Source organism: Oxyura jamaicensis, chromosome 17 (assembly GCF_011077185.1).
Source record: "Oxyura jamaicensis isolate SHBP4307 breed ruddy duck chromosome 17, BPBGC_Ojam_1.0, whole genome shotgun sequence".
Lineage (NCBI taxonomy): Eukaryota > Metazoa > Chordata > Aves > Anseriformes > Anatidae > Oxyura > Oxyura jamaicensis.
The window spans coordinates 5,768,155-5,795,399 of NC_048909.1; the positions used below are offsets into that span (position 1 = coordinate 5,768,155).

At 45.4% G+C, this 27,245-nt stretch overlaps 2 protein-coding genes across 2 annotated transcripts; both read right to left on the reverse strand.

The window, feature by feature from the left end:
* Positions 1-917: 917 nt before the first annotated feature.
* ZDHHC12 (zinc finger DHHC-type palmitoyltransferase 12) lies at positions 918-7,224 on the reverse strand. The gene is made up of 5 exons (XM_035341654.1): positions 5,790-7,224; positions 5,168-5,304; positions 4,094-4,180; positions 3,034-3,200; positions 918-2,434 (listed from the first exon to the last, which is right to left on the reverse strand). Exons 1-5 carry the CDS (start codon positions 6,259-6,261, stop codon positions 2,125-2,127), a joined length of 1,173 nt encoding a protein of 390 aa, XP_035197545.1. The 5' UTR covers positions 6,262-7,224; the 3' UTR covers positions 918-2,124.
* Positions 7,225-10,836: 3,612 nt separating this feature from the next.
* On the reverse strand, positions 10,837-25,942 carry ZER1 (zyg-11 related cell cycle regulator). Its single transcript, XM_035341957.1, has 15 exons — positions 25,033-25,942; positions 24,036-24,186; positions 23,340-23,776; positions 21,736-21,912; positions 20,538-20,652; positions 19,878-20,024; positions 19,457-19,630; positions 18,550-18,765; positions 17,834-17,875; positions 17,381-17,500; positions 16,818-16,933; positions 16,281-16,469; positions 15,216-15,313; positions 14,723-14,825; positions 10,837-13,651 (listed from the first exon to the last, which is right to left on the reverse strand). Exons 1-15 carry the CDS (start codon positions 25,188-25,190, stop codon positions 13,594-13,596), a joined length of 2,301 nt encoding a protein of 766 aa, XP_035197848.1. The 5' UTR covers positions 25,191-25,942; the 3' UTR covers positions 10,837-13,593.
* Between the last annotated feature and the right edge of the window lie 1,303 nt (positions 25,943-27,245).

Genomic DNA, 27,245 nt, shown 5'->3' on the forward strand with positions numbered 1-27,245 from the left:
AACAAATACTTCACACTGAACCTCAATTTCCTATTTTCAGAGCCGAGTATAACTGCTTCTTAAAGTTCCAGTGTACAAACATACTTTCAACCTCCTGCTTTGCCTTACAGCGTAATGGGCCATTTAAAGCAGAATATACATCTTCCTCTCCCTTGTTTGAATAGTAATGGTTGGCTTGCTTTTGGCTCCCGTGGTGTGTTTTGTGATTTTTGTTTAAGGTCAGGGCTTCTGTAAAGTGCTAAGTGGCACAGTGGGTTGTTAGTTCAGGTGAAATCTAGAACATGAGGCTCAGAAAGAGAGGCAAAAAGAAACAAACAGGATGTATTTAATCTTTTAATACTTTTATAGTAAAAAGACTTTAAATTACCCACTGCATTTAAAAAGCTGCATTTTAAATTACTGCATTTTAAATTACCCACTGCATCCCACTGCATTTAAAAAAGAATTACCAAACAGAGCAACACTCTGTGTTTTGAGCTGTAATACCTGATGACGATTTTTTATTCGACTGCTATCTGAAGAAACAGTAACTGCTTACTAGCAGACGAGCTGTCTTTTGGCAGGCACCACGCTGACCCAACAAATTGCAGAATCCTTTCTGTGTGTAACTCATAATTATGAAAATAATTCTTAACATTCTGATACCCCTCTGATAGGAGTTTCTTCCCTGAACAAACCAGACTGAAGTTTACAGACACTGAATTTGGTCAAAAAATAAGAGACTCTTCTGCTGTTTCAATCTGCTTTTGGACTATTGTGCTATATTAGTCACTACACTGTCCTTTCATGAGTACTCATCAACTTTAGACCCTAAGTGCATCCTACCAGCATGCTAGATGTGTTCTTGAGCCGGCTTTAATTTCTGTGTCAAAGCAATTAAGGCACAAAATAATATTACCTAAGTTGCTGGGTGTGGGTGTTGTTGTTCTTAAAACAGAAAAGAGCCAGGACTAAAACTCACACCACAGACGTTTCTGCTTTTAAGACTAAAATTGCACATCCTAATTTTCCCTTTAGTCCTTCACAGCAACTTGAAGTAGGAACCATTACAATGGAAACCAAGTAAGCTTGCTGCTGTCCTGAGATGCTATCAGCACCCACTAATCCCATAGAAACAAATAGGACCTAGAACCTTTTATTTGAATGTTCCTTTCCCCTGAAACTTTGTATTTCATTAATATTTAAATAGTATGGCGAGGTAGTAGCATTACCAATTTGAGCTAGGCAAGTATTATAGCCCTCTGTTACTGGCTCTTTCCCCATTAGCTACAGTGATGGCCTAGAGCATGAGGTTATCTGCAGAAATAATTCAGTAGGCAAGTATTGCTTTTCTGTCAAAAGACACATCATTCTTTGATGAATTCATTCAAAATACCCTGTGAAATGTCAATATCAACATAGAGAGAGAGAAAAACTCTTAGGATGCTGGTCAGGGCATTGCAAAGGATAGACTAATTACTTCATAAGCTGAATTTGGTATCTTACAGCTGTTTCTTGTGCACATGAATACTATGAAACCTCCAATCTTTGTGAAAGAGCATGAAGTTTAGGCATGTAGTCAAAATGAAATTTGCTTTTGACTGTCCAAATATTTACTCAAATATTTCTATTATGTGCCCAACGCTATTGACAAAAGGCACTGCAGTTCTCACAGTGAAAACTATGCTGAAGAAAGGCCACAGGAATGATATTGATTCTGGCTGGTCTGTTTGTAACGGCTGTTGTTCCTTAGCAGCAAATGGAGAGGAAAGTTAATGGAAGGTACATGGCTGCTCACACTCCTCTTGCATCTTTTCTAGGGAGATGCGGGTGCAGTTAACAAAAGGAAGTAAATTTGGAGAGATATTATTGCTCAGCCCAGTATTCACCCCCGGAATAGAAAGGTTCTGGCCTTCCCAGAACCAGTCTCTCTCCTATAAGGGTGTTAATTGTATATAAAAAATAACCCTGACCATCCCTCTTGAAATGTAACTTGTGTCTATGGATGAACAGGTTGTGGAACAGGTTGCATAGCTGATGACGTACTAAAGGTCCATGCAAGGAAACAGGAGAGATTGCATTAGCAAAGTTTTATCCAGCAACCTGCAGCTGTCTTGGCATTCTACTAAAAAGGTACTACTGTGACTAGACGGGCTCATAGTTCCTGTGAAAATAGATTTTCTCCCATGCAGTGAGATGGCATGAACAGAAGAATCTCCAGAGATTGAGGACTACCCCTTGGTCAAATGGATTCTCCAACTCAGAGTGTCGCAGGTAGGAGATACGATGGTATGACATGAATTCCCAGGTGGTGGTGTTGCATGAGATCAGGTAGAGGTGTGAAATAAGCAGCAGCAGGACAATTATGGTGAATATGACTATCAGGATGAAGGACATGAGGAGGAAAATGTTGTGCTTCAGCCAGTCCCAGGACTGCTTAAAGTAGAGGCCTGACCTTTCAATTCAAAGAAAAATAAATTCAAGATTAAAGATGGAAATCTAGTTACATAAACCAAGCAAACTTGATGTCATATTTAAGTTTGATTTGTAACTAGTGAACTTCTGATCATCAGGTACTATAGAGAGTTTAATAGACTATACCTTTTTAACAGACTGCAACATCATCGACTTAAATTCTAAGAAATTTAAAAGAGGCAGTTCCCCTCACAGCTGAACTGCAATTATCTTCAGTTAACTCCTTTCCTGAACAGGTACGCAGCTGAAACCCAGTTAGAGTTTCCAATATTTCAAGTTGTAAATGAAGATTGTATTACGGTAACTGAAGCAAAATTAGTTAGCTCTTGTACTGTTAGTTCTATTCAATTTAAGCTTAAAACAAAGATGACCAATGAAATCCAAATTATCAGATTCTTCTCAACTACTGATCAGCTGTGTTGTTCCTCAGAAAAGCTGATCTCCAGAATGCAAAAGACTGAAGATAGAAAGCCAACCCAGCTACTGCTGTGTTGTTCTACACAAACCCTTCAGTGGGGCTCTAGGAGCATTATGGCTTCTGTTAACTTTAGAGGTCAAAGTGCTGCCTCCAGGCCTTACCAAGCAGTGTGACCTCCCCACAGCAGAACTACAAGCTGTACGCTCAAGTAAACTATGAAGAGGGGGTGATTCTTCTCTCCTACACAGTTCTCAATCCAGGGGCAGTGATGGTCATAACGCCGTACACAGTGTTGGCACACCTGGCAGTGCTTGGCTCGCATTGGTTGCTGCAAAACAAAAACAAACAAGGAAAAGAAACAAAACACTAGCGATACTCCACTCCTGTTAAACCTCCTCCTTGGTAGAAGAGCTCAAGTACCAGAACAGAGAAGATAAAAGACAAAGCTGACGAAAGAAGTATGAATGTCCTTTCTAGGCTTTGCTCCTTGACGTGTATATGTTTTGCCGGCTTATCCTCTTGCAATAAGCTGACTTCTCTTGGTAGATATTCTTCAGGAATTTAGGGAAGCTGGGATAATGCTGGATTTTATTAAATTGATACGGATCACTGTGAAAACAGACATTTCTAGGCTTTAGCCAGACTGTTTTAAAAGCTAATCTGTTTTGTCTTTTCCTTCATCCTATCTTTTACAATTCAGGCTAATGTTTTGTTGTTTTTAGGCCCCCAAACAAACTCTCAGCTACCAGCAGTTCTTGTATGTCACGCTTGACTGCCTGATTCTCCATCAAGATACCGTAAGGTCTGACTCACATGACAGTAAGAACACAGAACACAATTTTCCCCTGGTGAAATATGGCAAAATATACTTATTTGTATGAGCCTGGAGGGACTTGCTTCAACCTTGGAAAATTAGCATACATGCCAGTCGTCATCGTTACATCTTTAGCTATGGAATTCATTTGGATCACTTTTCAGTTTAGGACTGCATCTGAGTTTAATTTAGTTGTACTTTTTTTTTTTTTCCTGTGAGTTCTTCAGCAGGAGGACGACCCTGTGACAGAATTAATCAGCTCTACCCTGCCTCCAAACCACTGAGAAGTGAGCAGCAATGGCAGAGCAGAAAAACAGAGGCAATACCAGCTGTACAAAGATGTTGACAAAAATGCAAACTTGCAAATCAGTCATCCCCTTCTCTTCTAGTGTGTAATGAACGCCTACCTTCACCATGCAGTAGCCACAACGCCTCATCTTAATACTGCTTGAAACTTGGGGTATCACTATGCTTTGTTCTTCATTCTTGTCTGCCTACAAAAAGAAAGAAAAATATGAGAAAGGGAGTGATGAAGGATGTTGTGTGTTCTCTGAAGTAAAGCAGCTACTAGCCTGCTTGGCATGACGGAGTTATCTGGATCCTCTTAGCAGTTACATGGTGGTTATCTGTCATTAGGAAAGAGAAACAAAATCATCCCTAGTGAAGTACTGAAGTTGCTATATAAATACTGTGGCATGAAATTCTACTGCAGATAGTTAGGGTACATCTAGAGAGAATAGGCTGCTGTAACCATCAAAAGAATGTTTGCATTGAGGCAGAAGTACTTGCGGACAAGATACCACACAGATCCCAACACCACACACTTCAGGACACAAATAAACAAGCTTAGACTTACTTCCAAACGCAACGATGATGTTGTTTCAGTATAAGGAAGGGTACTTATTCATAACACAGCCAACATTTACATTAATGATGGAAGATTAAAACTGATAATTCCTTGCCCCTTTTGTCCTACACAACCAGCAAGGCAGTATAGCTGGAGTAGACTATGTTTTGGTTACTGTAACTTTGCACTTCCATCTACCCCACTGTAACTTGTTTGTGTATCTGTCCTCTGAGAGGGTAACAAATCTATAATCTGATAAATAGAGCTGCAGAGAGAACTTTCTTCTAAGGTTGCCCTTCAATTCAGGCTTTTTGTACTCACACCAATTAGTAATGATTAGTATAAAATATAATTATTTCCCAGAGTGCAGTGCTTTGAGGAAAGAGGACAACAATAAAATGGCACAATGCACTGAACGGGGGGAAGTGTGGGGTAAAAGGTGCACTTAAAGTATGTGAGCCCTGCTACAGGACACAAATCAGAGACTGCCACCTGATCTCCAACAGAAAGCATTTCATATTGTTTTTATGTAGCCAACGGAGTAGGGAAAAAAAAAAAAAAGAAAAAAAAAGAAAAAAAAAAGCATATGGATTTTATAGCCCCAGCACTTGTTTACATTCATGAAATAATATACCTTCACTTCCTCTTCAGACTTAACAAAGCCCGGATCCATGAGAGACACCTTAAAGTACAGCAGGACAGAGCACAAAACCAGGACGATGAAGATCACTGGCAGCAGCAGCTCTCCACGCTCCACTTGCTCTCGTAGATCTAAAAGGTACCCCCCAAAAGAGAGCAGTGGCTCCTTGTGAGACGTTTAGGATTTTCTCCCCGCCCTTAACGAAGGTCCACACACCTCGGCAGCGGGACGGGGAAGGAGGGCACACGAATGTAAAAGCCGTTTCAACGGGCAAGCTTTGGGGGTGCCCTTGCCCTGATTTCTCCCCTCATAACGCACCGCGTTATGCAGCCCTGATGTTACCGGCACCCCACCAGCACCGCGGCGTTGCGAGGCCCTCAGCGGTGCCATCTCCCCACAGGGCCAGCCCTCCCCAGGCCCCGAGGGACCCCGGAGGAACGGGGAGAAACGAGGGCAGCGCGAAGGACCGGGAACAAACCGGGGTCCCCCCTCAGGGCAGGGCGCTGGCACTGCCCGAGCCCCGCTCGCTGCCGCCTCCCCTCAGGCACAAGCCCGCCCCCAGCCCGGCCCCGCGGCGGGCGGCCCCTCACGGCCGGGCGCGGCGGCTTCACCTCACCTGTGGGGTGCAGGAGGAGCCCCAGCGCCAAGCCCCCGCTCAGGGCCGTGTGTGCCGCCCTCACTCCCACCCCGCCGGCCCCCATGGCGCCCGGAGGCCCGCAAGGGCGAGCAGCGCCGCCCCGGCTACGGGCAGCGCCCCGAGGCGGAGCCTGGGCTGAGCTCGGCCCGGCGGAGCTCCCGGCCCCGGGGCCGCTCCCTGAGGTGACCCCAAGGCCCGCTGAGGGGCTGCAGCTCGGCTCCCTCCGCGCTGGTCTCCTCGTCTCTTTCCTCCCTTCGCCTTTGTAGGGGGAAGGCCGCTGCAGCCCGTGGGTCTTCCTGCTTCCCTGCACGCCGCCGGCCCCGCTGCCTTTTGCCAAGAGAAAGGCGCTTTCTTCATTTCCCTCCTGATCCCCAGTCTCTGTACAGGCATCAGGCAGAATTTCCCTAGCCACTGAGGCCCCTGAGGGCAGTGTTACAGGTGAAAATTGCATTTAGACCCGAGGGAAACACTGCTAAACGTATATAGCAATAAAAGGGGTCCCACAGAGGTGCACCATTGGAAGGTGAGGGTTTGAGGTGCTGTCTGGGTGAGATGCAGCACCACGGCATTACCTCTGGTCACGCCAATTTATTTTTATCTGGTGATTTCCACGCCCTGGGGAGAAATGCAGAGGCTGTGCGTGGCTGAGCGCATTTAGACAGCTCTATTAATGCAAATGGAGCTTACAAAATGTCTGGCATAACTTGGGTAGGAGGTTGTTGGGGTGGGATTTGATCTAACTTCAGATGTCTGCAGTGCAGACATTCGTATCTGACTGAGGCTGTTAGACTCCCCTGACAGCCGTGGAGGGACGTAGGCATGTCTCGAGAATGGCCCTCCTCATCCGAAAGCAGACATCTAGAAGTTGGTGAATTGCACCCTAGATGTGCTTTTGTCTCTTGCTAACGATAAAAGAGCCAAGATGACTAGTTTAGATGTACACATTTACGCTTTGAATGTCTGTCTATTTAGGGGAGATGAATCTCACCACAAGCCTGTAGAAGTTCTGAAATTAGTGGTTTCTCTTTAAACTTTCTATGGCTTTAATGTAGCTGTTAATTTGCTGCTTTTGTTAACTTCCTTCCCAGTAAAAACTTCGAAAGAAAAATCACATTCTCTGCAAATTTATCCTCCACCACCTGAAAAGTAGCTGATTGCTTTTTATTGTTTGACCATAAATGACATGGTTTGAATTATTTTAGCCTATTTTAAGTGAGTCGGTGGCCACCTGCTGATTCCAGGAAAGCACCTGGTTGCACAGGTCACATAAATTACTTACTGAAGACAGCTGCATTGAAATGTTAATAAAAATAATGGTCTAAATTTGCCTTTTCAATGGTCATTCAAATCCTTTTGCTTTTTAAAAATTATTCTAGGTAAATGCAAAACCTACAGAAATCATCCCTCAGAAACCTCATTGACTGGATCAGTGCTTGTCAAACCTGAGAGTTTGGAGATGGCCCTGAATGCTTTAAATATCCTAAAAATCCTTCTGTTCCTTCAATTGCAAAGAAAGCCTTTCAGACCAGTAGGAAGCTCAGAACAGTAGCATCAGTCTCTGCAAACAGGAAAAAAGGTGGGTAATGTCCTTCTGCTCTTTGGGGAGGTGTAAATTTTAAAGCTTAACGAAGGCAATTTGAGTAGTAACAATACTACCCACTTCATAGTAGAAACATTCTGGTATTCCAGAAGAATCTGTTCTAAAGAATATATTCTCTGTCTCTCTCTCTTTGTGATCGTTATAATTTGGTGCATGTTACACTTTTTATCTTCTCTCACAGTTTTGAAACGTGTCTTACAGAGATCAGTTTATTTCAACCCAAATGTCTGTCTGGTTGAAGTTAGGCTCAGTTCAGAAAAACTCTGTTAGCAGATTTCTGAGCAGAGAATCTAGATTCTTATGGCATTCCAGCTAGGAATTTCATGCTGCTGGAAGCATAAATTATCTCTCTGTTCTCTTACAATGTGGTATGTTTTCAGCTCCCTACAGGCAGTTCAGTTTCACATAATCCCTTCTGCTTCAGCCACTGAGAATCTGACCCTTTAGAGATTTTACAGTGACCATTGAATTAACTGGGAGTTGAACTCGTGCAGAACTAGGGAGTTAAGAAGAAAGTCCAGCTGACCTTAAAGCAGGTTGTCTGTTTGAAGTAGACAGTCTTTCCCTAAGTACTCAGCTTCTGCCCACTTACAACGCTCAGGCTGTGGAATGCTAGCCACAGATCCATTACAAAGTTCAGAGGCAATCTGTGCAGTCAAATATTGTTCTGATTTTTTCCCCTCTCACATCATTTCATAACAATACTCGCTTCCTCCACGCCTCTTTTCTATTGACAAACAGTATTGTACCCCTTGGAGTGATGAAAGCAGAAGCCACTGAACTGCATAATCATCACATGGCAGTTCCTTTCATTTTTAATGAAATATATGACAATAAATGGACCAGTAATGTACCTAAATAAACCACATTCATAGACCAAAGGAAGAAGACATTGTTAAGCACTAGGTTTAATACACAGCAGGTATCCCAACGGATACAACAGAAAAGTTAATTCATTCAGAATTGTAAGGAAGCAACAGTTGTGCATTATTATTTTTTGCTTGGTTTCACCATGTACAAACATTAGAACCAGGCCTCTCAACATTAGGCAGGTCAACGGACAGAGTAAAAGCAGAAGCTTGCTCATTATAACTGAGATTATGTTCTTTAAGCAAAACAAGGAAATACATATTTGGTTAGCTTAAAAACTTTTTTTTTTTTTTTAAACAAGAAAGGAATTACAGAGAGAATCAGTGACAATTATTTGAAACCAAAACCATCAGTTAAAGCAGAAATGTTTCAGTTAAGCAGGAAACATTCCTAATTCCTTTTTTGTAAGTGCTGTCTTCTCTTCTAGCCCCCGTGTTACTTTCCATCCATCCCTGACAACCGTTACCCTCTGTGCTTCATACACATGGTTGTCATGGAGACCAGCTTTTTTCCTTACTTTTAATTTTTTTTTTTTCCAGCACAAGCCACCCTCTAACACCTGAGCAGTGGCAGGTTCCTCCCTAAACAGTCTTAGGAAAATGTCCTTTCTGTAGAGCACTGCATTCCAGCTGTGCTCCTACCTCTGCTGCCCTACTGGTATTTAATTGCCTTCTGCAAGTGATAAGGGGAACAAGGTCATAGCTCCAAGACTTTTCTTGCCAGTCATCTTTTGCAGAGACCAAAGCAACTCCAATGGAAGTCCAGCCAAGGTGACCAGCTGGGTAGGATTCAGTGCTGAGGAGTTATCATTTGAGCTAGTAGGTAGGTGCAGGGAGATAAAAGCCATGATGCAGACAGGTCAGATGAATTATCTGCACTGTTGCTAATGCCACAAATATCAGTGCTAAGCTTTCTCAGCTTGGTCCAGCTGAGAACGTCTGGTGCTGCCGCTGTTAAGCATCACACAAATAGATGCCAATCTGTATAAGCAAATCCTCCCACAGATCTTGTAAAATGGAAGCACTTGTGGAAAGTTGCCCGCCAACTTCTTTTATCTATTTCAGAGAAAATGGCAGACACCTGACACCCTGCATGCTGAGGACTGCTGCATCATTGACCTGGGCCACTGAACCATGAGGTATTGTCCAGTCAGGAAGAAAACTACTTACACTGAAGGTAGAGGGTTCCTTTGTTGGTACAGTCTCTGCAGAGAACTACTATTCGTGCTCTGCCTGCTAAGCTTTTGAATATTAAAGGAAATGTATGGTGAAAACGTGAATAAGAGTGTGAACGGGACAACTACAGAGTATTAGGAGTCCCTTTACCGTATCTTGACACGTGGTGAGCTTTTCTCCAGCTGCACTTTCACCAGACAGGTAGAACCCTATTATAGCTTCCTAGGCAGGATTGGTTGCTGGCTCTGTAACTGTGTGTGGAATTGAAGTCTCATGTTTCATTCCTTTGCTCCAATAAAGCTGGAATGCCTGAGAGCCTTCTCTGTAACAGGCAAGCATTTCCAGAAATCCTACTCTCCTTTTCATGTAAAGCCTTGATAAAAATCAGCCACTTTGCCCTCCCCTCCTCTGTAGAATATTGCTATTCTGCAGCTAAGGCAACTGTCCTGTTCTGTCCTGAGTGTTGTATCTACAGCAGCAATTCATTAACTCCTCTTTGCATCCAAAAAGTGCTTTCAGGTCATGGTACATGCCTTATGCCTAGGACACGACAACTCCTGTTGTTGCATTTAGGGAGACCGAGGTACAACCTAGCTTCAGACTCCGGTTCACAGGAATTCCTGGATTATATTTTGATGTTCAGAGAATACCTTTCACTCCTTACTGAAAGAGCAATGTTTCTGCTATGAAGAAACAGGCTGGTTGTGGTTGTTCAGCCTGGAGAACAGAAGGTTCTCAGAGGACCTTATTGTGGCCCTTCAATACTTAAAGGGGGCTTGAAAGAAAGATGGAGAGGGACTTTGTACCAGGGCCTGTAATGATAGGACATGGGGTAATGGTTTTAAACTAAAAGAGGGTAGATTTATATTAGACTTAAGGAAGAAATTCTTCCCTCAGAGGGTGGTGGGACACTGGAGCAGGTTGCCCAGAGAAGCTGTGGCTGCCCCATCCCTGGAAGCATTCAGTGTCAAGCTGGATGGGGCTTTGGGCAATCTGGTCTAGTGGGAGGTGTCTTTGCCCACGGCAGGGGGGTTGGAACGGGATGATCTGTAAGGTCCCTTCCAACCCAAACCATTCTATGGTATTTTTCACCTCACAAAGCTTGTTGTCTTAAAAAAATTGAAGCTTTTACCAAAAACTCATGTTGCTCTAACAATTATGCTATTTTTTTTTTTTTTTTAAATACTGTCTCGGAATTTACCTGGCTTTTGGTCCATCTCAAAATCCTAAGTGTAGCTAGCTGTAACAGACCAGTTATATTTGTCCCCTTCCCCTGGGCTTAGTGACAGATTTTATAAAGCTAAGCTTTTCTGGCAAGCTGGCCTGACTCCATTAATTTCCATGTTGCTGGGAAATTGAAATGTTTTTTTTTTTTTTTTTGTTTTTCTGGTTCAGGCTCAGGTACAGCTTGCTGAGGACATGAGAGCAGTTAGGACAGAGAACATCTTTACATTGTGAAACAAAGGTTTGATGCAGCTTGGATCTTGTTAGTTTATGATCCCACAGTCTAGCTGCAGCAGGTGTGACTTCAGTAATAACTCAACTTACAGAGGCACTAGCTTGAGAAAACCCAAACCTTTGGTGTTCTTCAGTCTTGAGACAGATGGAACCAAGCCATAATTTGTCCATTAACCTTGATGTAGTTTTGCCAACATCTCAGAGTAAAAAGCCTGATTTGCTGTGATTAGTGTGAGGCTGAGGTGTGCTGCAGCTGTCTCCTCAGCATGCCAACTAAATCCTGGGGATTCTGCATTCTAGGTTGCTGAGACCTCTTGCCTCTGTGATGTTTCCCCACTTCCTTCAATCCCACCTTGCCAACATAGTCAGAACCTTGAGTGCTTTTTGTCACTTGATTCAAGTTTTTAGTGGTAGGAGCTTTCACTACATGGGTGTTAGAGAGGAATAAAGTCTAGTGGGTGGTACTGTCACATGAGACAACTTCAAAAGGAGAGCAGTAAATGGAGGATTAAATGAGCAAAGCCTGACTCCCCTAACGCGTGGAGGCTGGTAAGCAGTATATGCAGCCGCTCTTAGTTTTGCATCTAGGAGAATGATTAGCAAGTGTTACACAGAAAACATCATGAAATAAACTTGTCTGTCTCAAAGCTTATAGGGACACACATTCTTGGGGAACAGGAATCAGAGAGATAAAAATACATTTCAATCAAACAACCTCAAAAAAGTATAATTTGTCAAGTTTTGCAAACCATATGAAAACAATTCAAAAGTGACACAAAAATATATATACGTTTGAAAAATACTTAAAGAAAAAAGTACAGGTCTCACAATATCAAAACAAATGACGTATGGTTAAAAAGAGAAAAAAAGACATTGAGTAACACCATATTGGCAGAAAAAAAAGTAAACCTCTCAGGGCAGCTGTGTTCTGTCATTTAAAGTGTCAGTTTGTGTCTCTAGGATCTATCTATAATGTGCTCAGCAATGGCAGCATTAACTCTGAGCATTAGAAGAACCTGTCATAGCAGCGAGTCAAATCTGAGAGCAATGTAAGGGAAGAGAGCAGCGACGGTTACTGTGCTGTGTGAGGCCTGAAATGTCCTAAATCACGTGGCCGTGGCTTCCTCTAGCTGCAGATGTAAAATATTTTCTAAACCCCTTTTTAAGGGAAGAACTGTGAAATGTGAAAGAACTGTGACAAGCAGGGGGCTCTTGAGCATGATCTGCACAAAGTGGTGTTGAGTGCCTGGCTACGCAGCAAACTTTGGCCCTTGGCTTCTTAAGCATCTATAGGTCTAGAGTCTTAAAGGTCAAGACCACCTTAGCGGGACTCCTTTCTCCCCTGCACCATATAAATTGGAGTAATTCTGCTGACGTGAGTGGGACTGCACTGGTGGGAGTTGGATAAGAATAGGGCCCTTTGCTTCCCAGAAGAAGGGGAAGATGTTGGGGTGGAACAAGGGGTGCTGTTTCATGAGATCACACTCCACAGTGTGCATAGAGATTCCCCAGGCTCAAAAGAGGATGTTAGCACCTCCAATGACAGCACCTGTGCTGCAGTAAGCTTCCTAGAAAGGGAGATTACTTTGTCATTGAGCATGACTTGTACCAACACAGACTGAAGAAGGGTAGGACAGCTTCAGTCCATTACTGGAACTCGCACTGGTACAAGCTGCTCTGGCCTCAGGTCTAATAGAATTTCTTATGCCAAGGGGAAATCCACTCTCTGGCATTTGTAGCCCCTCCCCATAAAGCAGAACACAACTAAAAAGCTGAAGTACTGGAATGAAGATGTATAGCCCTTTGTGAACAAACCTTGTTCCTTGTTGCACAGCCTCCCTTAGACGGAAAAGCTCTGTGTTGCCACGGATGTATAACTGGTTTTACTGGTCGTCCCTGACCGTGTGAGACTGGGTGGGCTGGCAGATCCTACTGAACTGCCAGAGGGGACAAAACAGAACTTTAATGGGAATGTCTTACTTCCAAATAACCCACGTACACTTAGCAGTGCGTCTATTAACATGAGTCTTCCATAAAAAGAAACTTTAAGGGAATGAATTGACTTGAAAGATCTTTCTTTCCCATTTTCTCTACTTACAAATATTACTAAAAAGGTCAGTTCTCTTGGTCTAACTCTCTTGTATTGTGTCCCCCAACCTCTCTAAGCAAATAAATAACTCAGCATTGCCTATAAAACCCACTGAGTGGCCCATACCAATTCAGGACTGGTGTTCTTGCAGACATTACAGGACCTCATGCAATACAGCAAAAGGGAAATTTCTAAAAAGTGGGAAATAAAAAAAGTCACACTAGCGATCACACAACTAGGTCTTCAAGCTCTTAATCATTTGAGGCTCTCTGTGTGGTCAAAAAACAAAAGGTTAAAAGATACATAATGTAGTTGTCTTTGTTTTTTTTTTCTTTTTATACAGAAATCATACACACAGAACTTCAATCTGAAACTTCATAACGAAAAAGTCCACTAATTTAAGGAAAGCATTTTGTTGTGCAAAAAGTCCCTCCCCCCCCTCCCCTGTTCACCTTCATCTACTGAGGGTCTCACACACACACATAAAGTTTCCTTCCAACGGGCGAGTTGGTAAGAAAGAGTCCTCCCTATATACAGTGAATTAGAGGGAAGCTGGATACAGTGCTGGCAAGAGGCACTAGGTGATTGCCTCTATCTGGAAGTGTCCATGTTCTCCTCCTTAAAGTTACTGCAGTGCTCTATAACTTTCCTATGGATAAAACAGGACAAGGAGAGAGGGTTTAGTTTAAAGCTTACTGCGTTACATTTGTGGGACAGGAACATAGCTTCATCTCTATGTAAATATACGCTGATTGCAGCAGGCAGTCTCTTCTGATATGCATCAAGCAATGTTTGTATCAAAAGGAGCATATTCCACAAAGCAAGAGTTTGCCGTTCATTCCCTTGGGATTTCAAGTCATGTTAGTATATATCCAGATCCATGAGACCATTCATTTCTCACCCCCATATCCAAATTGTCAGATAACTTTGAATCACACCAGGAAGCACATACCTACAACATTTTGTTTTCACTCTGCTGTTATCTGTCCCTGCTTTTCCTGTTCTTTCCATTTACTGTTCTTGGACTGTCACATCACCATACATAATTTGCCTAACCCATGATATTCTTCTGCAGGGTTCTGTCACCTCCAGCAGTTAACAACCCTTCCGCTGTGGGGAATGCCTGCCACTCACCCACCAGGTATATATTCCCAGACAATCTCTGTTTCTCCTTTATATTCATCCTGCAGGCATGAAATTGCAGAGCTCAGTTTGTCAATGATTAGAAACTGCAGCTCTCTCTTAAAACTTGGGCAGAATGACTCCAAAGGAAAGTCATCTAATAATCTGGGGAAGTTCACAACAGTGGTGGATGCTCTCCACCTTTCAAGAATCCTCTGATTTTAACTGTGCAGTCAGAGTCAGCTCTTTTAGTGACAGGCCTATGTGGTTACAAACAGGGACCCACACCTCAGGTATGGACAGTAGCGATGACTAGGGACTATGAGAGTAAGATGCAATTAGCAACGTGGCTCTCCTGTCCAACAAGCCACTCCTATTTGTCTGGCATCTATGAACCCTCAATGAGGTGTTTATTGCCCACCTATAAACACCCTCTCTAGTCTTGTTTCTATCATTTTTCCAGCTCTTCTCCCATGTTTGCTTCACCCCTTGTAGAGATCAGCACAGCCCTTTCTTTGGTGGCCTTACTTGATGTAGAAGAATAAAAACTAACTTGAAGCTAAACTGAATGGTTGATGACAATGCATTGGTTTCCTACCGGGCCATTTCCTTGGTCTCCTGCCGTGCTGAGGCCATTTTAATCATGTCCTTCAGAAGGGGAATCCCACCTTCTTTGATCAGCAGTGGACAATACTTGTCAGCTGCAGAGAAAAGAATAAAACAGGTCCTTGAACCTTCACAAGAGTGGTATAAAGGGTGGCAGGAGGGGAAGGGTGCTGCTGGAGAAGTCACAAAACTTTTTATTTTCTAATGCAGACAACCTGTTGGGGTACCTTGGCTATAAAACAGGACACAAAACTGAGAAATAAGAGTATGGCCAGAGGGATCAAAACATTGAAGGAATTTCCTGTGCACTAAGTCTCACTGTTTTTTGTTTGGCTGTGCTGCCTGGATGTTCTTGCGTCATTCAAAGACGGTTCCCTTTAACTACATAGCTAAATCGGGATGAGTTAGTTTTTCTGGTAACAAGCTTAGATCCACAATGTCAACTTTTACAGTGCAGTGGGTGTGATTTTGAAACAGGAACTTACGGTAGACAGAGACCAAGTTATACAGTGCCCAAGTAGCCCAGTGCTGGCTGACCGGAGAGATCCCTTGTGGAAGAAGCCGAAGGATTGGTTCGAATGACCTGCACAGAAATATTGTAGAACTTGTTAAAAATCCAAGAGCTGCTTCTTCCAGCACCTTTGCTACACAAAGCGATGCAAACCCTGTGCTCATAGAAACCACAGCAGTAAATCTATTGGCATGTCAAAGATTCTGGCATCAAAGCCTAAGTCTGTGTCACATGGCAGTACTGGCAGGCTTACAGGCCCTGCTGCTTTAGCATGAACATACTGCCCAGATACATAGCTGCAAAGAAGTCAGCTGATTTCTATCCTCTGTCAGTCATTTCCTCGTGACAGCTGAAACCCAGCAGCATGGGTCATTCTGTAGAGGGTCCAAAGCAAAATTACACCCAGGCAAAGCCAGCTGCTCACCTGCAATGGTTGCTCTGTTTCTTCTGTCAATCATGTGTCTATACTGTAGCTAAGGAATTGGAATGCCAGTGGCTCAGGATTCCTGCCAAGCACTATGGGAATACACAGTACCTGATACCCTCACACAGGAAGGGCTTGGGAGGATTGCACTAGTTGTATTAACCCTTGAAGAGATTTCTGGGAACTGTGTCTATACATCCCCCACAGGAGAGTGAAAACTACAGCAAAGTCTTTCAGAATTAAAGTCTTGAAGAGGTGCCAAGGACAGAAGTCTCAGAGAACAATGTTTAGTCAATCTCAGACAGTCAGATCGTGGGTTTCCTGAACTATGTACTTTCAGCAGAGATGTGCAGAATGAAGCCTGCTGGGTTCCCATGCTTCTCCCATAGGAATTGCCAGGCAAGGTATCCATTTTCAGCAGCCTGCGTAACATGCTACCTTCAGTCAAAGGAAAATGTGAAACCCTCACTAAAGAATATGTCCCTGAGGATTTCTCCTTCACTCTAAGCAGAACGTCCATGCTCTGCTGTACCTTTTCCCTTCTGTCTGTTGGTGTTTGCTTCCTGTGACGAGCCTGGCTCCTGAGTAAACAAGCCATACTTCTCTATTCCTCACCTGTAATTGATATTTCTTCTGGAGTTGATATCCCAGCTCTGGATGGCTGCCCACATCCTCTTTACAACTTCCTCTCGGTGTGGCTCACATATACCCCAAGCCTCTGGACCATCAAACATGATATGGGAGAGCACACCACAGGCATTATAGGATACCTCAATCCCATCTGCTTTGCTCTCCAGCAGGTTGCTGCCAAGAGAGAAGAGATCATTGGGAGGTGCCAGAACAACCTCACTTAGCATCTTGCAAAAAAACCAGCATGTCTTTTATTGTGATCAGAAACAGTCATTGGAGAAAACATCTCCAGCCTGAAACAGGAGCAACGCTCTCCAGGGATGCAGTTTGTCAGTGGCATTAACACCACAAACAAGCCCCTACAATCCAAGGCATTTACAAAGCTGTCAAATGATTTCCCTTTAGCTTTTTTAGAATGAAAAAACAACCTGATGCATCAGATGTTGAAAAGTCGCCAGGTGATTCAGGACCAACGCTCTAGAACTTTCACCCAGCCCAGCTGCTCATTAGCCTGGCACTCACCTGAACACGCTGATGAACTGGGAGGTCATGAGCTGTGGGCGGAGTTCCTTCACCTCTGCCACATTGCCAAGGAGGCCCAGCATGTTGCGATGCAGCTCCTGTTTCTCTGGGAACTCCTAAGAAAGCCAGAGACAGGATAATACAACAGTAGAGGCACGGTGATATTGAGAACGAGAGACCCTGGAGAAAGGTTGGGCTGTGCTTCTAAAAAGGATGAGTATTTTTGGGTGTTGGTTCTTTAGCAATTCTCTGATGGGATCTCTGGCCTTTGAGATACACGTGAAATGAGAAATCAAGGCCAGCGCCTGTTACTCACTGGTGCTCTACTTAAGGAGAGCTGTGTACAAGACAGGAAAGAGGGGGATGTTGATCAGTTTAAGTTTCTCTGTTCTCCTACTGGTTGGGTGGGTGTATGGGAGAAAGAATGAAACATGCAAGCTTTTTCTGTTTATGCAACATAGGAAGTCCTGCTTATGGATTAGCATAGCTAGGAATCGTGCCCAGGCACTTGCATCTCCGCTGCCAATGGCAGCATTCATCTAGAGAAAACTAGACATACTTACTTTCAAGCACTCCAAGAACAGTTTCATGCCACTGTAGTTAAGGAACATCTCACAGTTATCAGGGGTCTCATCGGTAATGTTCCAGAGGGCGCTCCAGGAGAACTCCATGACCTGATCACACTACAGAGAAAGGGACAGAAACAGATCTTTGCAAATGGAGGAGCCCAGTGCAAACCAACTGCTTGTTTCATCTCTGCTATCACCCCCAGACAAATCCAGAGTTAAGAAAATCTTGTTATTCACTTTCAACTTGTCAGCATTCTGTTTGTTTATTGTGTTTGCCTCCCTACCACATTCCCTTTTGCCCTCCCCCAATGACAGGAAATTCTGCAGCACCAGCTGGGATGTTTCATCTTTGGTAGAGAAGCTGGGCTAGCACTCCAGACTGATCTCCACGCCTAAGTCAGACTGAAGAAAAAATACTCTATGTATAATTTTGTGGGAAATACTCACCGTTTTATCAGCCAGCTTCTTCTGAATCAATTTTAGCATTGTCTGTGGGCAGAAGGGGAAGAATGAGAATGGTTCAAGAATCACAGAGCTAAAACCGACAGCTGCAGCTGCTGCAGGACTGGCTGCAGCCAATTGCAGGCATATGTGGTTTTGAACCTTTGGGGAGTATGTATTTGTTATCCTTTTCTCTAAATCAGTGGGACTGGGTTGTGTTCAATGTTACAAGTATTTGCAGAGCTGAACCATGTCACAGTTGTTTGTTGGGTTTACAGTCAAGTCAGTTGTGACCTGCGTGACAAAGTCTGGAATGTGGTAGAACTGCAAAAATGCAGTGGCCGCTGCAGTTCTTTGAAGGGCTGATGTATTGATGTGAGTTGGGAAGCTAATGCAAATTCAGGGAGGTGCAGAAGGAGCTGATCAAAAGGTTGTACTGGTTCTGGAAATGGTGCAGGAAGGAGGGAAGGTATCAGGTCACACTGCTTCCCTGCTCTCATGGACAGCCTGTCTCTGAGACCGTGACTCCCAGGGCTGGCAAGCCAGAAAAAGGTGTCACGTGGCAGGGCAGGCTCCAGGAGAGGCTAGTGCTGCTGGAACACCAGTTCTCTCCTGTGATATGGTGAGGCTGGTTCACTGGCTGGACCTGTTTGGTGGACTGCTGCAAGGAAATGGAGGTAGCCTGGGTTAAAGATAAGCAGACACCTTGGGACCATACCAACCATGACAAAACCCATCTTGCCCACAGCTTCTTTATGATCGTTGTCCACCTGGCAGACTAGAGCATTACAGAGGTGCACGGCGATGCGCTGGATAGACTCATCCTGCCGGCTCTGATTGAGGATGTTCAGCAGCAGCTCGTTGACTCGGCGGTACTGGAACTCCAGCTCCTCGGGAATGCTGAAGTTACACAGAGTCAGGCAGCAGTTCCGCTGCACCTGGGTCGAAGGGAAGCAAATGCTGTACCAGGTGGCTACGAAAACCTGACTCCATCACCTCATGTTCTCTTGCTACTTTGTACTGAAACCATCTTCTTATTTGACCACTACCACTGAAATTTCTGTCACCCTCCCACCTAGCGGTCTGCTTGAGCTGTGCCCTCTCAGTAGGCTCTTCTCTCTCCCTGGTCTCACATGGCCGCACAATCACCCAACGCAAATCACTCTTCAAGGCAGTTCCTTGCTGCCTTTAAGCTTTCTGTTCAGGAGTCACCGTTCTGTAACCCAGAGGCGTTGCAGTGAATATTGTCAGCTGGCTTCTGATAGCAGTGCATTGGCGTGATGTTTGTTTCTGTTACACCCCCAACATCCACACCCTTTTCACCCCATACTCAGTATTGGACACCTATGCTGGGAGTTGTACGCCTTCTGACCATTAACATCAGCTAAAAAGGTGCCTGGCTACCACCACTTTCTTCCCCTGGTTCCGGAGAACATCACAAGGATAAGGAGCACCTTGCACGTAATTCCCACTGAGTGAAGGCAAAGAGCAGATCTGAGCGATCGGTTCTCCGGTGCCAGCCTCAGCTCACGTAACAGAGGCTTAGAATCCACAAATGCTACCACCAGGCTAAAGACCTAACGTGGGAAGGAGAAATGGGGGAGCCAAAGGAGGCTGGGCAGCTCTTACTGTGACTTCCTGGTAGGACTCCATGCCGTTCAGCACCACCTGGATGACCTGGCGCCGCAGCTTTACGCTCTGCTCCATGCGGTACTCGGAGTTCGTCAGGTAAAACAGCGCCGCGCTGCCTGTCACCTGGATGTTTTTGTCATCCTTGTGGCACTTGAGGGCTGTGATCACCAGCTGCAAGGAAGCAACAGGAAGCTTCAGTGCCCCTGACTTGCTGTTGAGTCTTGGAAGGACAGCTATGGCTGTGTGGGACAGACTACAAGCCTGCAAGGAGCGTGCTTATGAAATGAAGGTACCCAGTTCCGCTGCACTACTGGAACTTTCTCCAGAATGGTCTGATACGTTGTCCCAGTGTGAAGAAAAGGCTGGGACTGCAACGTTTCCCTTGTAAGAGTGAGAGAAATGCTAGCATGGGGCTTACCTGAAGGGCTCGCAACAGCTGGCTGCAACGCTCAATGCGGGCGATGTCAAAAAGGAGGTTGATGGCCCGCGAAGTGATTTCTGGCCGGTGTTCAGTGTATGCCTCAATAGCATTCAGGACTTGCTCTTCATTTTTGTCTCCACTCACCTAGCATGGAGGAACAAGAGTCAGGGAAGAAAGGGTGAGGGAGGAAAGCCAGCATGAGAAGGGAACTCTAAGGTTAGGTCTGAAAGGTCAAAGGGGGCAATTTGCATCTGTCCTTCTAGTAGGATTAGGCCCACGACAGGAGCAAAGAGTCACTTCTTGTCCCAGACTGACAAGAAATGGCACCTCTGGGGCAGAAGGATGCTACTCACAAGATTCCTATTATCTTTGTTTTCTGGTAGTCACAGATAATCCTTCAGCTGGGGTGATTTTTCATCCCATTCTCTAAAAGGCTTTTTTTTTTTTTTTTTGTAAACACTTGTAAAAACTGTGTGGGGTGTTGGCCTTGTCTTGCCCTCTGGCAGCTCTCCTGCATTATCAAGTAGCTATAAAAAAATCAGAGCTAAACTGTCACACGTGAGACCTTAAGAACTCCATTTTACTAGCAGACAGTGATTTGCATGTTCTCTGAACTTCTGCCAAGTACCTACTACCAATATTTTGCACCCTCATTACCTTATAGGCTGGAATATGTGTCAGGCGGCAGAGAGATGTCTCAAAAAGGCCCAAGAATTGGAGCGGTCGTTTCAGACCCCGGAAGGGTGCAATGCTGCTCTTTGCTGGCTCAATGCTGAGGAAAGAAAGAGATCACTCGTGTTGGTACGCTGCTTCTCCGGGTGTCTCCTGCCATAAAAACAGCTACCTCCTCTCTGTTCATTTTGACTGTACTGCTCCCTAACTAGTGATATCACCTGCACTTCAGTTGTACACCAGCCAGCTTCTCCTAAAGCTAACAATAGGCATGCATCCCAGATGATCCTGAGTGAAGGGCTAACCGTGTCGAACAAAACCAGCAGTAAGAATTCATGCAGACAGAAGGCAACTCTCCTAGACAGAATTTGTCCTGGACATTCGCTAGCTGGGGTGAACCCTTCTTAGGAAGGGGACGTGGATTTCACTGATCCAAACTATTGGTGAACTTGTCTGTATGTCATCTGATGATCACAGAAGCAGACCGGTATGTTTATGCAAGAACACTTGTTTTGCTGCCATGTTCCTTATTGACCAAGAGCCAGCATTATTTTTTTTTTTTACCAGCTTGGGAAAAGAGTCAGTACGGTCTCACTTGTTTGCCTTTGCACTTGAGTGCTTGGGGAACAGGAGGGCAGAGCTCTTAGCTGACCTGGAAAACCACATCTCTAAGTATGCCCTACTGAGGTGGACCAGGATTTTCAAAGGTTGGTCTGCGCAGCATCCAGGTCACATCTGAAAATCTGCCTGTAGGTTCTGAGTTCCGAAAACACCCAGCCCTCCTGTGAACGCTGATATGTTTACTTCGTGTAGGAGTCTTTCGTTTCAGAAAAGCCTCATTTCAGTGAAGGTAAAAATGTTTTATATAGAGAATGCGTAAAGGGCCCTGGAGTCCTTTTGGATCTACAAACCACTGCAAGTGATCCCTGGAAGAATGTGTGCAGAAAAGAATTTCTTCAGATGTGTATGGAAGCTAGGTAGAATGAATTTGTTATTACTCCTGCAGTCTCTACCTGTGTCACATACAGAAATCACAGCTGATTCCCATACTAGACTTCAGCATCAGGAGGAACTAGGAACAGTTGTATCTTGCCTTTGGAAGGCCAGAAGAGGGAAGCGTCCTTAATTCATCTTTGACCAAACTAGCCATCCAAGCAGACCTCAGTAATTGCCGTTTCCTTACCTTGTCTGGCCCATCTTCTCTTCCATGCTTGGGATAGTGCAGTTCTCCAACATGGTGTGCCCTGAGATATCGAGCGAAGTGAGGTTTAGCAAGTTTTCCACAAACAGGTTTAGAACCCGCCGGGTCAGCTTGAATTTGTAGTAACTGGACAGATGATCGCGGGAGATATCCAAGTGCCTGCAAATGACAGAGAGCAGCTCAGTGTCTGGAAAGCATCAGCTGGTTGCTAAAACGGGACTCTACCAGGGGAAAGTGACAAGCCAACAACGATTGTTGTTGTTATTCCCTTCCTAAGATACAGGAATGTGGTTCTGTAGGATCTGGCAGCAGGATCTGGCCTTGTGTCTAACCGTAGCACACAGGTATCTGGTAGAGGTCTACTTCAAATGGAGCACAGTGAGTCATTCGGCCACACCATCACAAAGGAAATTGCTCTAGGCTCAGGAACTGCCTTTCCCAAGCTCCATCAAAGCAGCCACCTGAGCATTTCTGCCTGGTGATTAAGATGCACTAGAGGATCTTTGCATTCCCAGAAACATTTGTTGCCTCATCCCACAAATTAATTTACACAAGTTTTTGTCTGCTTCCCCAATCTTTTTTTTTTCCCCACTCGAGGCTATTACTCTCATTTCATGTACCATACAGGATTTAAATGCTTAAACTCTGGGGAAACCCCTGCTGCTAAGGGAGTTGTGGGGCAAACTAACCGGCTACCATGTGCAAATGGGGTCCCTTATAGGGCAGGGCATGCTCCTGCCTGCTGAGTGAAGACCCCTTGGGAGAGACTAAACTGCCGAAGCCAGGAGCCAACTTCCTACTTTCGGAAGTGTTTTCTCCACGTTGTGAACCAAGTTTCATTGCAAATCACCAGCAGGCAAACGAAGTCATTAGGATTTAGTCAGTGTTACCCAGGAGGTTCTCCTAGGACACGTGTTAACGCGGTACCCCCTAGCGCCTGCAGTCTGTAGAGACAATACTAAAGGTATTGCAAAGCATACTTCGTGTGAATGGCAGGGCCCTTCTTTTTGGCTTGGAAAGTCCTGGATCTTGTTCCTGATACCGCTGTGCAGTTTGAATAGCAATTGTCTCGTCTCTGTTTCAGGAAGTCATTTCACTGTCAGCACTGTTAGGTCAGGAGTGCCTATTTATTTACGCTGCTTTTTTCCTTGGTTGCACCATCCATCTACAGCGTGCGTACACAAAGCACAGCGAGCAGATGGTCTGAGCCGAGAGCTTTCCGAGTTTTATCTCAGAGCCAGTTTTGAACTTTGGATGTTCCCGTTTAACAAGTGGTATGAAGGACTGACTTGCACAGTGATTGTCACTAACTGGTATCTGTATGCATCCGTAGCCATTTTTTCCCACATCTTGGGTGTTCTGCTGTTCTTTTTCTGTTTGGTTAGAGTGGATATGTTTCTGTGTGTATATTTATGTAATTTTCCCCCGTGTCAGGCATGCACAGTGAGAGTGTTCATGGGAGGGTTTATAACCTGAAGCCAGCAACAGATGGCTCTCCATCAGCAGGCAGGTAGCCCACTCAGAAGAGACGTGCGTGGCTCTTATCAGTGGGGAAAAGCTAAAGAAGGAAAAAGAGATCTGCTGACCTGAGCTTGTGAAGCTGTGCAATCACTTGGATGTGCTCCTCTGAAAGGTCCATGTTGTAAAGCACTAAGGAAACCAGACTGTCCTTCCACTGGGTCAGAAATCCCACATCGTTCAGCTGGATCCCGGAGAGATCAAGAGCCGCAAGGGAAGCCAAAGGCCGAAGCAATGTCTCCACATTTACCCCTTCAATCAAGCGACCCAGGTTCAGGAAGCGCAAGCGGCTAAAACCTTCGAAAGTAAAGTCCTTGACCAAAACCTGGCGAGTGGGGTTCACCAAACAGTCATCTTCGCAGCCTCCAGGGTTTTCCTCCTCGTAGAAGATATTACAGCATCCAAAGAGGCTAAGGGAGATAAGCGTGTGGCTGAAGCTCACCAAGGTTTGCAGACTCTTGGCTGTCAGCTTCTCACAGTTAGTCAGGTAGAGCTCAACAAGATCCTGGAAGACGGGAAATCAAACAGTTAGAAACATCTCACAGGCAGAGTGCCCACCCTGCTCCCTACAACACCTCACACGGGGACAGCCTGAGGCCATGTGTCCCCAGCCCATTCCCTACAGCAGCCTGTAGGGAGCTGAGGATGGGGATGCTGAGGTTCTCCCCCAAAAAACTTGGATACGATCCTGGGAATCTCTGGGATTCTAGCTGTTCCCCGGGCAGCGGTGCTGCCATGTGAAGCGGCTGACACTGCAATGCCACCTGCTTCCTGATGGCCTCCAGGTCCTGGTCCTGCACGATCTGTTCCCGCAAGTGGATCCGAGCTAGCCTGGTGCTCCGGGGATCAGAGAACAGGGTGAAGAAGCTTTCATGGGGTTCGAAGATGCTGTCCGTCTTGACCAGCTCCACATACCTGCATTAGGGCAACGGTGTTAGCACAGCACAACGCAAAGGCTCAGGTCCAGCCCTAGCACCTTTACTGGTTATGACAAAATGCTACCAAATGCCTGAGCACAAAGACTCCCTCCTGATCATCCAGAATAATGTCAGGGTAACAGGAGCTGGGCTATTATCTCTTTTTGCACAAAGCTAACACTCCTTAGGAAAATCTAAGGCAGAGGCAAGGTCACGTGTATTTCTGAGCAAACCGGATTCTGGCAAGCACAGACTCCAGGATTTTTCTTTCCTCACTGTTTAAAGCTATTAACTTTGATTTTTTTTTTTTTTTCATTTTCAGAAAATTATCTAGCCAGTTTTCTGCCAGACTTTGTGGGCGGGAGTTCAGCCAAGAGAAACTACGATAGCCAAGTTAGAAAACCCTGGAAACAGGTTGCTTTGTGAAGCTATGGGAGCAGCTGCCCTAAAATGCAACATCTGTTAGCACTCTGCACTCTTTATTTTTCTGGTTTGAGAGAGAATTGTTATGCTGCAGTGGTGGGAAGTAGGAAAGCTCCTTTGTTGCTTACTGATCTTCTTGGAAGAAGCAGCGACTGCTCATTGCACTCTGGGGTTACCCAGATGGAAATGGTGACTGGCAGGACTACAGTAACCCCTGGGGATAGTTCTTCTGAATTTAATGCGCATCCTTATTTCCAATTTGAGGCCAAACCAGGCAAAACAGCCCAATGAATTCCTCCCCATTTTTTTTTCCTTGTATGCTTTCCATCACTTTTTTTAGATAACCACGGTCCTCCCTCCCCAAGCCCCCCAGCTCCTTTCCAAACCAGACAGCCGCTTCTTCCACAGGCCTGAGACGTACTCGTTGACAAGTTTGTCACAAATCTCGCTCGGCAAGAAGATGTCGGGGTGGAGTCGGAGCGTTTCGTTGTCCAGCAGGTAGCAGAGAGTCCCCTCCAAGTTGCGAAGGCAGAAATCGGTGCACAAGGTCATTAGCGACTCTGGGCTATCGGATGCCATCTTGAGGGAAGCAGCGGGCAGGGGAAGAACGGAAGGAAGCTTTTGATTCAGCAGATCCTTTCCTCAAATGAAATCCCAGGATGGATTTACAGAGACATCAGGGCAGCTATAAGCAGAGGAGGGGAAAAAAAAATGCGTTGAGAAAGGCACAATGGAAAGCACCCTGCGAAGCTGCTGTACCAGCGAGGATGTTGATGGGTTTATTTACAGCCCTTCGCTCGCTGACCTCAAAGGAACCTGCAGCCTCTCTGGGAGTACGCACTTAATTCCTTGGTAACCCCACCCCCAGGGGACACCGAGGGAATGAGTTAATATGAAACATGCTTGGAAATGAGGCTACACAGCAAGAAAACGCTTCCTCATTGCAGGAGTTATCTGGCTGACGAAGGGCCTCCGAAAGGGAAGTGGCAGAAACCACAGCGCTTGGTTTCCTTCGGAGTGGGTCGGATAAACCACCAGCAAATGTACTGTTGGGAAGATCCTTCACGCGGCCCCGGTGGGATCTGGTGGCCCCGTATCTCGTGCCTGTAATTGTTCGCCGTCGTTCCAAGTGAAGTTCAAGCTGGATGTTTCTCTGCAGCTCCAAGCCAGAAGCTTCGTGCAAGTCCTTGAGCTAGACCATGAAGTGGATCAGAGTCCAGAGGGGAACACATGGACGGCTTTGGCTTCCCTCACTGAGTGCACTGAAAAGGTTTGTGCACATGAAGGACATCTACGCGTGCAGCTGGAACTTGCTCACCTAAAGCATTCCAAATTCTGTCACTAAAAAGTGACTGACCGGGGAAAAAAGCAAGAGATTTTTTCCCCTTCTTGGTTTTTAATACTCGATGCAGAAGGACGGCGAGGCAGACAATTAGGGGAAACTAATCCTGTCCATTTTCTTATTTCAAAGACCTCCTGGCTCTGCTTTTCAGGCTTGCTCGCTGGCACCGAAGGAGCACTAGCTGAGTGCACTGACGGTGTTTAGGAGAAATGACCAAAGCACAACTCCCGTTTCACTTTCAAAAGGGTCAAATCACATTAGAAACAACCCTACTGTGAACCCTTCAACACATTTCCATGAGCACACAAAAACTGTGTTGAAATGTTTATTTCTGAGGAAAATCCAGTGTTTTTTCAATACGTACATCCCTACTGCAGCGAGGACACCAATGCTATGGAGCTCTTCTCTGCACAACAGCTGAGCAGCCTTTGCTGGGGAAGTTGTTGCAAAATGTCTAACTATATTCCGTTTCTGATCTTTATCCTGCAGCTGCAACGATCAGGGCAGTCGTCTGTCTCTAGCTCCCCGCTTCTGAGTGTTCCTCTAAAGCCTTTGGTGCTCTTTTCCCATCGTTCCTGCCGTGCCACTGCACGGTGCAAGAATTTAACTTGGTTTCCTCACCTTAATCACCATCCCCAAAGGCACCCTGAGAGGATCAGGCACCCTCCCTCCTCCCCTTTCAGATGCTCTGCTCAGGCACTGCCTGGGCCATGGCACCACTACGAAGGACCCCTCAAAGCTGTGGAGGGGGTAACCCCTCAAACTGAGGCACCAAATGGTCTCCGTGGGAGACAGCAGCACGGCCGCGACCGAGGCTTCTGGCCTCCTGATCCCTCCCTACGCTACAGAATGGATTTCTGTGCAGACATGAGGGCAGCACAAGTTGCAAATCAAAGCTCTTTTCTTCCCTTTGTGTCTCATTAACTTTTTTTTTTGAGTGTGTTTCAGTGCCAAGGACAAGAAGTTGGTCAAGGAATTAACCCAAGACAGGACGGAGCCTCAAAAAGCGAGCGAGATCAGCAGAAATGCTCCTTGCTCGGCGATGGAGGAACTGCAGTGCTGGAGCACTCCTGAGGAACGCCTACCCTAAGCCTCGTCTCCCTGGGCCCAATCTTGCTCTAGGGGAAGTGGACAACCCTGGGACTGAACCCCGCTTGTCTTCAGGCTTTACTAGAACTGGATCATTAATCCTTCTTTCCTCTGAGTGTTGCTGGGAACAATACGTGCAGGCAGCTTCAGTCCCAAATTCCTGGCCCACTGCGTTCTGACCTAGAACTTTCAACAGCTTTTCC